The sequence below is a fragment of the Schistocerca cancellata genome, chromosome 5 (genome assembly GCF_023864275.1).
Source record: "Schistocerca cancellata isolate TAMUIC-IGC-003103 chromosome 5, iqSchCanc2.1, whole genome shotgun sequence".
NCBI lineage: Eukaryota > Metazoa > Arthropoda > Insecta > Orthoptera > Acrididae > Schistocerca > Schistocerca cancellata.
Genome location: NC_064630.1, coordinates 624,999,611 through 625,016,308, shown reverse-complemented (window position 1 = coordinate 625,016,308; position 16,698 = coordinate 624,999,611). Strand labels below are relative to the sequence as shown.

The following is a 16,698-nucleotide window of genomic DNA, read 5'->3' as shown; positions in this document are numbered from 1 at the left end:
AATGCACGTCCGCATGTATCCCGTGCCACCCAACGTGCTCTAGAAGGTGTAAGTCTACTACCCTGGCCAGCAAGATCTCCGGATCTGTCCCCCATTGAGCATGTTTGGGACTGGATGAAGCGTCGTCTCACGCGGTCTGCACGTCCAGCACGAACGCTGGTCCAACTGAGGCGCCAGGTGGAAATGGCATGGCAAGCCGTTCCACAGGACTACATCCAGCATCTCTACGATCGTCTCCATGGGAGAATAGCAGCCTGCATTGCTGCGAAAGGTGGATATACACTGTACTAGTGCCGACATTGTGCATGCTCTGTTGCCTGTGTCTATGTGCCTGTGGTTCTGTCAGTGTGATCATGTGATGTATCTGACCCCAGGAATGTGTCAATAAAGTTTCCCCTTCCTGGGACAATGAATTCACGGTGTTCTTATTTCAATTTCCAGGAGTGTATCTCTTCCTTCAGTTTCCTTTAATGAGCTACCTATTTAATACCTTCTTTTAATTCACTTTTTACATCTTCTGAGGACATTTTACATTTTGTATCAACTTGAGAAACTGTTTCCTCGATTTTATTGCCAAACAGCTGCAAACATTTTTCCCAAATTTCCTTTAAATTAGAAGCCTCATTTAATACTTTTTGCTAACTTCAGGTTTGAAGCTTTAGAATTCACTAGCCAAACAATTTATGTCATCAGATTGTTGGTCACTTTCCTGATTGATGTTACTAGATCATTGATCAGTTTCATTGATGAGATTGTTAGCCAAATTACTTACATTGTCATACTGTTGCGTCATTGTGATATTAGTTTTGCAGACATTTCCTTAATGCTTTCCGGGTCATTTTCTTCATGTACCACTTCCTATTTTGTTTTTGCTTTTCAGGGATCACTGCCAATTTAACATCAGCTTCCACAGTTTTTTTCTTTTTTTCTTTTTTTTGTCATTTCTTTCACTCTCATTTATGGATGCTAAATTAAAACAATTAAAAGCATTTGATCATTGTTTTGTCAAGTGTAAAACTGTACCCCATAATTTCAGCCACTAATGAGTCTCTATTCCAACTTCAGTCCCTCAACTGGAAATCATTGATTAACCTTTGCAACTGAAACACCATTACTTTCTGTACATACACCATGCCATAGTTCTGAACTGCTACTTTAGTGTACCACATCATTGACCCTTTACCATTGCAGAATTACTGACAATTTTTTAACACTGGCAAGCACCAAACAAAATAAACTGAACTTATCTTTCATTGTTTGTGGCAGATCAGACATGTTGAACTGCATGCCTGTAGAGGGTACTGAGCAATATCAGAAAACAGGCCACTGCTTTCTACAGAAGCTGTCCAGTCTCTCTTCAGTTTCTAGCTGTTCAGCTGTCAAATCTGCCACTCCTGCTGTGTTCTGGTGTGCACTTCTTCTGTCATGTGATTGATGCCTGCCAGCAGTATCAGCTTGTAGCGAAAGTATTTCACCACATAAATCTCCATTTCTATTTTACTTGCTCACTATGCTTCACTGTCTCTCATCACAGTCACTTTATTCCTATTTTTCTAAACAACATCAACATTGTTCAATTCGGGATTTGAAATGATTTCACTTCCCACCTCAAGATACAATAGCAATGATGCTGCAGGTTTTGTCTGATGGAATTTACTGACATACCTCTGTCACTTTTGTCAGAATCAAGAACTGCCCTGAATTGATGTATAATGTACTGTAACCTGTAAGAGCTGTTTAAAACTCGGGCTGCACTATGCACAAGGTGCATAACACATTCTATTTCCTAGATTCCATCCGTTGACTGTCTTGGCTATTTCTTTAGAAAATATACAGCTAATCTCCTTCACCATCTTTGATCAATTTGAACTTGTGTTATGCCTTTAACAAACTCATCATCAATAGGGCATTAAATATAAATTTTTCTGTCCTTTTCTTAAATTGTAACAATATTATGAAAAGGAAAGTTGCTACTCATCATATAGCAGAGATGCTGAGTCACAGATAGACAACAGACAGACAAACACGCGCGCGCGCACACGCACACACACACACACACACACACACACACACACACACACACACACACACACACAAATGCAAGTCATACTCGTGATTACAGCCTCTGGCAGCTGAAGCCACACGGCGAGCAACAGCAGCAGTGCATGATGAGAGTGGCAATTGGGTGGGGTTAAGGAAGAGGTTGGGGTGGGGCGGGGGCAGGGAAGCGCTGCTTGGGAGTGCACAAGAACAAGGTGGAGAGATGGTAGGGCAGCTAGGTACAGTTGGGAGGTTAGAAGGGTGGTGGGGGAGAGCTGGGGAGGATTGCGGGAAAGGAGAGAAGTAAAAACTCTGGCTCCATTAGTGGAATTAGGGTTGTGTAGTGCTGGAATGGGTACAGGGAAGGGACTGGATGGTTCAGAGAAATGACTAATGAAGCTTGATGCCAGGAGGGTTATGAGAAGATAGGATATATTGCAGAGAGAATTCTCTCCTGCGCAGTTCAGAAAAGCTGGTGTTGGTGGGAAGGATCCATACGGTACAGGCTGTGAAGCAGTCATTGAAATGAAGGACGTCGTGTTACGCAGCGTGCTCTGTTACAGGATGGTCCACTTGTTTCTTGGCCACAGTTTGTCGGTGGCCATTCATGTGGACAGTCAGCTGGTTGGTTGGTTTTCATGCCCACGACATGCACTCCCCAGCAAGCAGCACTTCACCATCCCCCACCCCTACCCTTCACTCCCTCTCCCTCCCTGCCCCAGTCTCCTCCTTACCCCACCCAGTTGCCACTCCCATCATGAACTGCTGCTGTTGCTCGGAGTGTGGCTTCAGCTATCAGAGGCTGCAGTTATATATAAAGAGTTTCTTTGCCTCTGTATATGTCTGCTTGTGTCTGTATATGTGTGGATGGATATGTGTGTGTGTGCAAGTGTATACCCGTCCTTTTTTCCCCCTAAGGTAAGTCTTTCCGCTCCCGGGATTGGAATGACTCCTTACCCTCTCCCTTAAAACCCAAATCCTTTCGTCTTTCCCTCTCCTTCCCTCTTTCCTGACGAGGCAACCGTTGGTTGCGAAAGCTAGAATTTTGTGTGTTTGTCTGTGTGTCTATCGACGTGCCAGCACTTTCGTTTGGTAAGTCACTTTATATATATATATATATATCCACACATATACAGACACAAGCAGACATATTTAAAGATGTCTGCTTGTCTGATTTAAATATGTCTGCTTGTGTCTGTATATGTGTGGATGGATATGTGTGTGTGTGTGCGAGTGTATACCCGTCCTTTTTTCCCCCTAAGGTAAGTCTTTCCGCTCCCGGGACTGGAATGACTCCTTACCCTCTCCCTTAAAACCCACATCCTTTCGTCTTTCCCTCTCCTTCCCTCTTTCCTGATGAGGCAACAGTTTGTTGCAAAAGCTTGAATTTTGTGTGTATGTTTGTGTTCGTTTGTGTGTCTGTCGACCTGCCAGCACTTTCATTTGGTAAGTCACATCATCTTTGTTTATATATATATATATATATGTGTGTGTGTGTGTGTGTGTGTGTGTGTGTGTGTGTGTCGTCTATTTTCAACAAAGGCCTTGATGGCCGAAAGCTTATATTGCAACAGTCTTCTTGTTGTGCCTATCTGTGATTCAGCATCTTCACTATATGGTGGATAGCAATTTTCCTTTTCATAATATTGTTAAATTCCATCCTGGATTTTCCATTGGTTTATTAAATTATTATTTCCAGCTGCCAAGGCCACAGTAATACTATGTTGTCAGCTGTTGAAATCACTGCAGGAAATTGTTTATGGAAAATAATGTGTTTCTCTTTATTGTCTTCTTTACCTTACAGATGCAGAGATCCAGCCTGAAGATATTTTGAAAGATCTATGGATTTTTCGACACAGTATAACTGCAATAAAAAATCGACTGAGCCAAGCAAAAACAGCAGAAGTTCCAAAAATCAAACCATGGATGGCACGTTGTGTTCCCCAGACATTTCAAGTGTAACTATTTTTAATTTTTGTAGGTTCTGGCCATTAGCTATAGCAACAATCTTCTTTATTATTGTAAACTGTGTTATATGTATAAAGCACTATCACTCAACAACTGCCAAAATTAAAATGTCAGATGGAAGACAAAAGCAATGTAAAATATTTACTGATGACAACTCATTTATATCACAAAAAGTTTTCTTGAGCTAAAGCAAAGCTTGAGTGAAGCAGAGAAGCTCTAGGAAAGTGCAATTTTGGAGAGCTGGAGTTCTACATCAACAGACAAGCTGTATATATTGCAGATATGTGAAGTAAATTTAGAATGTAGAAACAGAATTCAAAATTTAGGATATTTAATAATGTGCTTAATGTAATTTGTTACCTGATAATGACCAAGACTGTAAAAACTTTTTTATCATGTAAAATTGTCTTCTCCTTCAGTATGGTCACCACTAAGAGATCTGCAAAAATTATTGTCCTTTAACATCCTCTTTGAGAGTTGGAAACAAAAAAAGTCAAATTGTGGGAAGTCATGGCTAAGCTTCCACTAGGAGACAAGTCCCCTCAGTTTTCTTGAGAATAAGATTTTTTTGTAAGATGGTGCAGACCCTTTTCTGATAGTCTACAGTCAGTAGGTGACCTCTCAGGCCTTGATGTGTGGCTGGCACCCTACTGTAATGTCACAATAGCTTTGTTTGCATATTTTTAAAATTTCACTTTATTTGTATGATAACATGCCTCCTGAACCTACTGAGAGCTGTCATGTATCATAAAATACACCCATAACTTGTTACTAGTGATTGTAGTGCTCCTGGGAATGTTGTTTCCAAAAGCTGCAAACAGTTTTTGTATTTGGACAGGTGTCAGCAATGTGAGTACTTAATAACCACAAACTTGTAACTTTTTCAAATTGTTCTTTTAAAACTGGGACGGCCAAGAACACTGTGTGTGTGTGTGTGTGTGTGTGTGTGTGTGTGTGTGTGCGCGCGCGTGTGTGTGGGTGGGTGGGTGGGTGGAGCTTTTGAACGTGTGCGGATTTCTCTCACATGACTGTGCACTTTCCCCACCAGTATGCCATGCTGTTGGAGTGGGAAGATGGGAAGACTGTGAAAGTGTCGCATTAGATGGTAGTGCAAAATTGAACAGTTTTCACGGGGCTTGGTTTGATATTTCGTATTTCTCAACAACGTAGATCACAAACAGACCAATTTTTCATTACTATTCAATAAATTTTGGCTAGCTGGAGACATAATAAAATTTATATCTGGCACAAACTGTCAGCACACAGACAGATGCAGACAGTTTCGCAGATTTTTTTTTCACTGAGACTGTTACATAATCAATACTTATTTAGTTTCATAATAATATTAATAATAATAATAATTATTATTATTATTAACAGAAAGCCTTTCAGGTGTGTACATTGATCGAAATGTTAATATCAAGTTTGCAACCTCGTTATGAAAACATGATAACTTTTCCTGGTAAAAACAATGTTGGTTAGTTATTTACTTAGTTAGTTACACGTTCCACAGATAATTTGAATAATTCTTTTATCGAAATGATGTTTAATGGGTCAGTTTACAGGATGTATATACATTTTAGTGTTAAAATTAATGAATACATTAATTGCTTTGCCACCTGTCAGGTATTTTATGCTATTGGGCAAATGATCAAAAATTTTATTGCTGCATACTGAACTCTTTTTCTGCACTACTGACCGCTGTAATAATGGCTAATAAAGGTCATTTTTTGCTCTAGTGTTATAAGTTTGGAATCATTATTCTTCTTGAATTGTAATGGATTATTTATGACAAATTTCATTAGTGACTACGTGTCTTGTGGTGGTACAGCTAAAATGCCTAACTCACTGAAGATGTGGTTACATGATGACTGGGGATGACCACCATATATTATTATTCTTATTGCTCACTTTTGTGCAGTCAGTACTTCCTTTCTTAGTGATGAGTTACCCTAGAAAATTATTCCATGAGACATTATTGAGTGGAAATGTGCAAAATCTAGCAGGAGGCTGATTCATTTGTTTCCAAGACTAGTAATTACATGAAGAACAAAAGTAACTGAACTTAATTGTAATATAGAGCATTGCACCCTGTTTACTGATTCCTATTCATGTGCTACATTGATTGTTGGTATAATTCTACTTGTTGTACAGAAATGAATAAAGTGTATCTTCTTAAATTCAAGGGAGAGCCCATCTTCAGAGAGCCACTTAATAATTCTTTGAAAACCATCATTAACAATCTCGTCTGTTGCTTTCTCTCTTATGGGATTTGGTATAATACTAGTATTGTGTGCAAAAAGTATCAATTCTGCTTGTTGGGTGTTAAGTGGAAGGTCAATCACATATAGTCGTAATTGAATCATGTGGGGTTCTGTGTGTGATATTTCTCCAGTCATCAAAATTTTCTTCCTGTTCAGTATGGTTTGAATTATTTAGCATAACTTTTTGCATTCTGTTTGTTAAGTATGATTTAAACCAGTTATGGGCAAATCCACCAATTCTATAACAACTTAAATTTTTTCAAGAGTGGAACATGATCTGCACAAACACCTTGGAAAGATCACAACACATACCTACTGGCAGTATTTTGTTATTTAAGGCCTGTAATATTTGGTAGATGAATGTATAAGTAGCGCTCTTACTCGAGCTCTTCTGGACTCCAAACTGTGATTTGCTAAGTGAATTTTTCCTTTTGAAATGTGAGACTACTCTTGTGTACATTACTTTTTCGAATATTTTGGAAAAAGGTAGCATCAGGGAAACTGGACAATAATTGTTTAAGTCTTTTTGTCACCATTCTTATAAAGAGACTTAATAATTATGCACTTTAATCCATTTGGATAATTTCCCTGTGCCAGTGGTGGACTACATGTATCACTGAGGACATTGCTTATTAAGTTAAGAGTAATTTTTCAGAATTCTGTTTAAAATTCCACAAACACCAAATGAGCTTTTATTTTTTAGCATTTTTAGCATTCTATTAATTTTACTGAAATGTGTTTGTGCTACTTCTAGTTCCCTAAAATTTTGTGGACTCACACCATTTAATCTTATTCTTGCTGCTATATTTAGAAAGTGATCAGTAAAAGTACTCATAACTAGTGAATGATCAGTCACAACATACTCATTTAGCTTTATTGTTTGGGTATTTTATACACTGACTGGCTATTATGTCTCCCATTTGACAGTATCTGTTATAGTTTTAATCTTATTATCTGCATGATTTACTTCTGACGGAACATGTTCACTTCTTTGACATTTTAATGGCTTTTATTAAAATATTACACTTTTTGTAGTGTGCAAGTAATTTCGGTTCTTGACTTATTCTGGCCTTTATATAAATTTCTCTCCCCCTCTTACATGATACTTTAATTCCCTTAGTTATCCAGGCTTACTTGCTTTTTTTAATCGGGTTCTGGATAGCTTTTTAGGAAAGCTACTTTCAAATATTGACACAAATTCACCATGGAATAAACTGACTTAGAAATTATTGTCTCTTTGTATATATACCTCATCCCACAGCATCTCTTTTAAGTTACTCATGAAACGCTGTGTGTTGTTCCCCTTATTAAGCCTCACTGCTTTGTATGAACCTGCCTCAGTGTTGTAAGGTGCTATATTGTTTATTTCCATTAATTGTGCATCATGATCAGAGAGTCTGTTAACAATTAAGTATATGTCAATTGTTTCAGCTTAAGTACAGTCTATAACTATGTTATCAGTCAGGATCCTACTTCTTGCTGCACACAGTTGGAAAATTGCCTACTGAAATTTGACTGAAACAAGAATACCCAAGTAGAACTCTTGTTCAGTTTTAACATAAAAGAATTTGTCTTTTAAATGGGAACTACATTGCAGATTGATCAGTTCCTTAAGGACATGCGCAGGGGAACTTTCAAGTGAAATGATAATTGGTCCCAAAAGCAGCTCAAAAACAGATGTAAGACTGGCAATGTCCAAAAAATCTTTAGGAAACTGTTCCTGTAAGTCTTTCAATGACACAATGAATTCTTCAGAATTCAAGTTTTCTTTAATACCAGTCAGTTTAGGTAAATGGATGGTATTCCTTGTCAGAAGTTGTTTCTCCCACAATGTAATTTTTTTAAATGCATCCATTTTCCCCACCAAATCGTAAATTAGTTGCTTCTCACCTTGCAGTGTCTTACTGAGAACAGCCTGCACTCAACTCTATTTAAAATATGAGGTCTGCAATCTATTCTGGATCTTCTAATTTTCATGCTTGCTTTCCATTTTTCCTTGAGAAATTCAACAGTAGTAGGTTATTCCCAGTATACCCCTTTGACATAGCTAATGTACTTCACAGTAGTGTATAACGACTCAGTGTTCTTCATTCAGTTCCATCAATAACTGTTACAACTGGTGACAATAGTATGTGCAACTTCAGAAATTTTACTGTTCTTACCACCAATCAGGTGCTCCACCCCTATAAATATGGCACAAAAGTGCTTATTGATGTACAAAACAATTAATCCCATACAAATCATCTGTCAATCACGGAAAATTTTCGTTTGAGCTTTCCTCATGAACTAAATCTTTAAACTCTTTCTGCAAGGTGTTGTAATGCTGTTCCCTAGCAAATTTGTGGTACGCATCAGTTATGTGATTGCATAATAGATGTGGGTGACAAGAACCACTGGCTCTACACCCCCCCCCCCCCCTCCAATAATATCGCTGCACTACCGCAGCAAGAACAACTGAACAACTGTATCTTTGCCTGGTCAGTTCTCTGTAGTATGCAATCTATGCTCACGCATTGTGTATACCCCGTGAGAATAAAAGTATTCATAGTAAGTGATGGGAGAGTAGTGATTATTTATCGTCATAATTACCATGCCCACTCCCCACTACCTAAAGAGATATTGATAATTCTCTTCTGTGATTCCAATTGATTTTTAATGCTTGTGATGAGAGATCAGTAGACTGCCTCTTTTTGTGCAAAGAACCATTGAGCCTGTAAAGTGTCTTTATACTATGAGCAAATAGTGAAGGAAGAACAGTGCTGACTTCATGATTGTACCAAACTAAGGAATGTCATCCCGACTAACATATGCTGCACGAAGTGCCCGGAGAACAGGGTCACATCACATGCTGAATGAAAATGTCTTAGTGTAACAAATACTTCCAAGAAGGACTGAGCAAATCCAGACGTACCGATTAGTGACAGGAAAGCCAAGTTTCAGTACACATACACACACACACACACACACACACAGTGCAATTTTACAAGCCATGGCTGACTCTTGATTTAAAATGATGTGGGTGGTTCTCACCTATGTAGCAATTTTTGTAACTTCTGTATGCAATATTGAAGAATTGTTACATGATTGCAGCTGTAGTATGGCAGTGATCTTGATAGGAATAGTGGTGAATCCTGCATTCACTCATCATAGGTCAGTTCTGTCCTCTTACCTTTTAAGAGTCAATGCCATTGGCAACTACAGAAATTAGCCATTGAAGATTGTCTATGTGCTCTTTGTTTAGAAATTATTCTAAATCAGTTTAGTAGAATACAAAACTTGATCACATAAAGTGACTCTGTTTCTGTAATCTTAAACTATAGAAGTATGTTGAGGTATAACATTATTCCAGACAATGTTGGCAGATCTGCTGATTGATAGCAATTGCGAGTGCTTCATAAAGTATCTGATATACAAGGTGTGTGAGAAAGTAATGAGACTGACCACAATGCAAGCAATCTGGCAATACTATGTTGCTCTGCTTGTGCAGACAGGTATGTTCATCCCTTCCAGATGCACAGCAGAGTTTCGGTTCCATGCAGCCATCATGTGATTTTTGAGAACTTCATCAGTGAAGTTGTGTTATGAAAATGGAACAGCACAGCATAATTTAGAGCATCTTTATGTCACCATGTTTTGTGTTAAACAACGGGACTCCATGAGTGTGACCTTTGAAACACTGAAACAGGCCAATGGGAAACATTCCTTACCAAGAGCACAAGTTTTTCGCTGGCACAGATCAGTTTTGGGAGGCGTAAAACATGTTGAAGATGAACCTTGCTCAAGAAAATCTTCGCCTTCAGAAGGTGACAAAAATGTCGAATGTATGTGCTCTTGTTAGACCATTCCTCCAGCACAAAGTGTCAACCAAGCGTTTTACAAAGATGTCTTTGAAAGGCTCCAGAAAATGACAACTCAAGTGAGACCGGACATTGCGTAGAAGTGGATGCTGCATCGTGACAGTGCCCCATGTCACATAGCCACATACCTCACGGAATTTTTGACCTCAAAAGGCAGTCCTGTTGTGTCACAGCCCCATGCTCACCTGATCGGAGACTTCGTAGTTTTTTCTTTTCCCAAAATTGTAAAATGTCATAAAAGAACTTCATTTTGGGGCTATGGGGAACATTTGAAAGAATGTGACGAACATGTTAAAGGCCCTACCAGCTGAAGTCTTTCAGCACTGCTACCAAGACTGGGAACAATGAGTCTGCTGTTGTATAGCCACCAAAAGGAACTACTTTTAATGGAATAATATCATTATTTGAAAAAAATAAAAACTTTGGTAGATAAAAAAATCAGTCTCATTACTTTTCTTGCACACCTCATATGATGTCAGACTGGTAATATTATTGAGTACTTTTGTAAAAGCCCGCCCAGTTGGCCATGCGGTCTAACGCACGGCTTTCCAGGCGGGAAGGAGCGCCTGGTCCCCGGCACGAATCCGCCTGGTGGACATGTGTCAAGGTCCGGTGAGCCGGCCAGTCTGTGGATGGTTTTTAGGCAGTTTTCCATCTGCTACAGCGAATGCGGGCTGGTTCCCCTTATTCCGCCTCAGCTACACTATGTCGGCGATTGCTGCACAAACAAGTTCTCCATATACGCGTACACCACCATTACTCTACCACGCAAACATAGGGGTTACACTCGTCTGGTGTGAGACGTTCCCTGGGGGAGGGGGGGGGGGGGTTCCACCGGGGGCCGAACCGCTTAATAACCCTGGGTTCGGTGTGGGGCGGTGGAGGGGTGAAGTGGACTGTGGTAGTCGTCGTGGGGTTGTGGACAACTGCGGCTGTGGCAGGGACGGAGCCTCTCTGTTGTTTCTAGGCCCCCGGTTAACATACAATACAATACTTTTAGAAAATAGTCTCAGTCTTTATTGAACAGCCAAACAGACAAGCACTTTTCAGAAGAAATACTTCAAAGCATAAGTGGGGACATGTCAATGGATGGAGAGGGGCTACAAAAAATACCAAGAGAAAGAAAAGAATGGAACATAAAACAGGGGATGAAACTTTAAGGTAGTTAGAATGGTGGGGCAGTTTATTGGCACAAATGTAAACTGAACTTCCTGTCTCCTTATATTTAGAATACTGAAACACTGCACGACAAAGTAGCCTCTAAACTTTTCAGACCACAGATTAGTTTCTCAAATGCAGGCAGGGATGTCACACAACATGCATTTCATATCCCCAAGTGCAAAGGGTTGTGGCCCTTCTTCTTGCACAGTATGGTTCACTGATCATAAAAATAATTGCAGATGAAACTAACAATGTTACTAGTGACATCTCTTACACTTATACTTTTATAGTTGATCTAGAACTGTAATGTTAAATATATACAATGAGCTTGCATATTCTGCTTTGTTGTACCAATGTCTTTTACAGTAATTCACCAAGTACTGAAAACGAAAAGATTGCCAACTGCATACTTTAGTTTATATGAAACCACCATCTAAAATTAGTCACAGAACTTAGACAATTGCTATAGTTCGTAAATGGTAACACCTCCCCCCCCCCCCCCCCCCCCCCCCCCCCACACACACACACACCTTTTTAACTACAGTATTCTACTTCTGCCCACACAACTGTGAGGTGCAAGAAAATAAATTTGCAAGATCATTACAAAACATTCAGAGCTATCTTAATCAGGAAGGTAGCACATTGTATTGTACGTTAACCGGGGGCATAGAAACAACAGAGAGGCTCCATCCCCGCTGCAGACGTAGTTGTCCACAACCCCATGATGACTACCGCAGTCCACTTCACCCTTCTGCTGCCCCACAACGAACCAATCTTTCAGGGTTATTGTGCGGTTTGGCTCTCGGTGGACCCAACTTTCAGAGGTATCTTAAAAATATGAACCCTCAGCATTAATGGTGATTGATCAGGAAAGTAGCACGTTGTATTATTTGTTAACTGTGGGCCTAGAAACGACGGAGAAGCTCCATCCCCACCGCAGCCACAGTGGTCCACAACCCCAGGACGACTACTGCAATCCACTTCACCCCTCTGCTGCCCCCCACTGAACCACTCTTTCAGGGTTATTGTGCGGTTTGGCCCCCGGTGGACTCCCACAGGGAACATCTCACACCAGACAAGTGTAACCCTGATGTTTGCGTGGTAGAGTAATGGTGGTGTACGCGTATGTGGACAACTTGTTTGCGCAGCAATCACCGGCATAGTGCAGCTGAAGCGGAATAAGGGGAACCAGCCCACATTCGCCAAGATAGATGGAAAACCGCCTAAAAACCATCCACCGGACCTCGACACCAAGTCCGCCTGGCAGATTCGTGCTGGGGACCAGGCGCTGCTTCCCACTCCAGAAAGCCATGCGTTAGACCTCATGGCTAACCAGGCAGGCGAGGTAGCATATAGTAAGCAAGAAAATCAGAGATCTTCACAGAATTATTTAATGAACCTTTAAATTGGAATGACTCACTGGAAATGTTGCCAGTAGATATGTGCACATTCATTTTAACCATGTTAAGAGTAAAACAAGTGAAAAGTTGCTATGCTTTAATGGAGTATGTAGTTTTCCTTTCAGTAAATATTAATGTATGTAATGTGACTGCTTATCCTACTCCAACAAATCCCCCTTGATCTAATAGATTCTTCAACCATTAATGAGACAGGGCTCAATTAGAGAATTAAAAAATTACAAGGCACATGACAAAGACCTAATCTGTGCAGAAATGTGTAAAGTGCAGGAAAACTGGCATTCATAAATCTTCACCATCATCTAGTCAAAATGTGGATCATAGAGAAAATTCCAGTGTGCTGGACCACAGGAATAACCCACCCATTACTGTAAAAATGTGTTAAAACCAACCCAGGCAATTACAGAGGAGTAAGCAATTTAGACTACAAATTTAAAAAAAATTGTGCACAATTTACAAGATCAAAAACACACAGGGAACTGCAAACACTGCCAATGTTAACATCACTATTTGAAAGCACAATTGTAGGTCGATTAAAATACCTTTGTGATTGACAATTAGCAAATCAATTAACACAGGACAATAACTAAGTTTTCAAAGTGGTTTTTGTGTCATCATTGACACTGTGGTATCTTGTACCATGGAAAGCAAGGGAGAGGATGATGTTTGGTGGCTGATGTTCTCTTTCTACAACACAAACTGCACACATGTATTAACAGCAGTCTGCATTTACCAGGACAGAAAGCTACTTATCTTTAATCTAATCCATGTGTTGTGATACAAACTCTTCTGTACTAGTCCACGTTAGCCTCACCACTGGTGAAGTACAAGTCCCACTATGTACACTACTCTGGTCGCTAGGTACTGACTGACTGTGAGCTAGAGACTGTGAGCTAGAGACTGTGACTGACTGACTGCTACTGCAACTCCGACTGCGACTTACTGAGTGACTGTCTCTGACTGACTGGCCCTCCGGTCTGCTGTGGTGATCTAAATACTGGCAGTTAAGAGGGCATTGGTGGCGCGTTGCATGTGAGTCTATCTTTGAGCTCTGTCCTGATAGGCGCACTTGATTCAGCGCCTATTATCGATCTTCTGGCAACCTCTTTGCTGACCGGTGTGCTGGCGGCAGCTTATGCCAGCACAAGGGTCACTAAAAGATGCATATTATGTCCTGAAATCAGTTTCTTGGAGCATTTTAGATCACCTTTTATTTTGGAAAATTATACCCATTTTGGAGAACAAAAATCTCGTCTATAGGAATCAACATGGATTCTGCAAACAGTGATTTTGTAAAACTCGTCTCCATCTATTTGTGGCCATATTGATGCCATGTTCTTGTCTATTTGAAAAAGTATTCGGTAAAGTTTTGTAATGTCATTAAGTTAACAAAATACAAGCTTATGTAATAATGGATCATCTTGCAAACAGTCCACTACTAAAGTGTTTGAGAAACAGGGATGGAAGACAAGACACTTGTTACCGCGTGTTAAACATATATGTTTTCTGTAATAAGTTGAGAGATATGGACTTGATAGACCTGTTGTTGTTGTTACTAACACGTTAATATTTTGTAATTTTATTGTCATTATAAACATTCATATGAAAACTGTCCACCCATGGTAGCTGAATGGTCAGCACGACGGAATGTCATGCCTAACGGCCCAGGTTCGATTCCCGGTTGGGTCGGAGATTTTCTCCGCTCAGGGACTGGGTGTTGTGTTGTCCTTATCATCATTATTTCATCCCCATCAACACACAAGTCTCTCCGAAATGGCATCAACTCAAAAAACTTGCACCAGGTGAACGGTCTACTTGACGGGAGGCCCTAGCCACACGGCATTTCCATCTGAAAACTATGAACAGTCACAGGGGTACAGATTCACAATATGAGACTGATCACTGCAATGGTATGACACAGTATTTTAGCAGTAATGTGTTTTTATGTGCTGAGATGGTAACGATAAATCTTTCTTCTCCTTACAGGACACTGAGGCGTCATGTACAGCATCGCATCCTCCTAGCACCTCACTCTACAGTTATTGATTACCTTAGTGAGCGCCTGGAGTGTACTCCTGAACATGCTTCTTACATAATGAAGAGAGCTCCAGCATTGCAGCGAACGCATATTTCAAAATTGAAGAGAATGATAGATTTCCTTTATGAGGAAGGATTCTCTGCAGAACAGATACGTCAGATTCCACGAGTTTTGTGTCATAGTCCTGAGACTGTAAAAATCCGCTTGAAGGAGTTAAGAATGTTGGGATACAATCCATCATCTCTTACTGTTCTTTGCAAAAGTAAACGAATATATAACAGTTTTGTAAATAAATTGTTGCAGAAGTGCTGACATAATTTATATTTGCATAATGATATTGCATATCAGTTGTGAGATTTTTTTTTAATGAAATGTACAAATTTTCCTGAAAAATGTATTTTATTTTATTTTATTTTATTTATTTATTTTTTTACCTAAAACATTGGGAGTTTGCTAGTTCAGGATCTGATAAGGCCATGGCTCTCTATATAAATAACTAGTTAGAATTCCTATTTCTTAATTGTTTGCTTACAGTTGTAGAAATCATGACATAACATGAAGTTAAGACATTGGTTTTATCTGTGATCCTTGTGATGTGTTGATCTGCTGTCATGAAAGGTGACACTCTTTTCCAAGAAGCACAAATTATCAGTGTTTGCTTAGTAGATGGATACCAGACAACATCCACGGACCCTCTAGCATAGCTGCTGCACTGTGCTCATGGGAACACTTAGTATATTTAAAAGACTAGTGGGAAAAAACTAAAGTTACCAATAGAGACAAGAGGGCGTGAAAGAGAATTGCTAATTCCAGAAACAAGAACACTCTCACAAAAGAGACTACGAAGCATAATGTGCATTTTATCTTTTGTGCTGCATATTATTGCTGATTTTGGTGACCAAACAATGAGAACCAACTTTGCACACTTCTACCGATTTATGTTCAGGAGACTAATACTGTTCGGCAGTCCTACACACAAGCAAGGTGGCACACTAAACTTCCATTCAGGAGAAGCAAACCTCATATCATCACTTAAGTGTCTAGATTTAGGTTTCCTGTCATTTGTCTAACATTCTTAACAGGCTGACTGCCATAGCATAAATGAGTAAACCGCTCCCAGAAACCATATGAAGCAGTACATACAGTTTGATTCATTATTTCATCTGTAGTCCATCTGTATCATCAAAACTTTAAAAAAATGTTGCTTGGCAGGAAAATGGAGTCTGCAAGTTATCTTACAGTTTGTGAGCAGAGAAGGAAGTTCAGCTCAGATGCCAACTACAAGATAACTCATCAACAATCATCTTGCATATTTCAAAGCATGTTCAATAATATGATTCACATCTTTGTTGTAACTGCGTTAGTAGTTGTTCAGACATGATAATGATATGTATCATTATTGGTGCTCAATTTTCCTTGTAAAATGGCTAGTAGTAAGAGGAAATAGTGAGGTAGAACTTGAACAGCCAGCTTCTGTTAAAGAATTGGGATGGGATGAGTTTATTGACATTTTGTTGAATGGTGGAAGTCTCTATGAACCATCTTCACCTGAGCATTCAAGTGAGGGTTTAGATGCAGACAACAGTGAATTCAATGAAGAAGATGAGCAGGTTGGTCCAACAGCAGGCACTACAAATAACAGTGATGAGTGGAGTGACATTCCTCAAGACTCATCAGTATTTGTGTTCAGTGAGAATGTGGCACTGAAATTAGACCTACAAAATTTTGGCATCAATGCACTTGTTGACTTTTTTTCTGAAGAGTTTCTAATGCCATTATGTGAACAAATTAACCTATATGCAAGCCACGAAGGAGAAAAGTGTGGGAGGAGAAGACCGACCAGGCTCTCGAGGTGGGAGATACAGATGTTGTGGAAATGAAAGTATTTCTGGGGCTGTTGCTGCACATGGGACCTTGTTGTATTCCAATGATAGTACAAGTCCTTTTCACAG

General features: G+C 39.7%; 1 protein-coding gene across 2 annotated transcripts in view; it reads left to right on the top strand.

Moving 5' to 3' along the window:
- LOC126187443 (transcription termination factor, mitochondrial) overlaps window positions 1-15,156 on the top strand; it is a 61,185-nt gene extending 46,029 nt beyond the window's left edge. The window contains exons 5-6 of one of the 2 annotated variants that reach the window (XM_049928523.1): window positions 3,845-3,998; window positions 14,695-15,156. In XM_049928523.1, coding sequence (XP_049784480.1) covers window positions 3,845-3,998; window positions 14,695-15,058 — 518 coding nt within the window. In that variant the 3' untranslated portion in view covers window positions 15,059-15,156. The remainder of the gene's footprint in view (window positions 1-3,844; window positions 3,999-14,694) is intronic. The other variant, XM_049928522.1, reaches the window with a different exon arrangement.
- The last annotated feature ends 1,542 nt before the right edge of the window (window positions 15,157-16,698 follow it).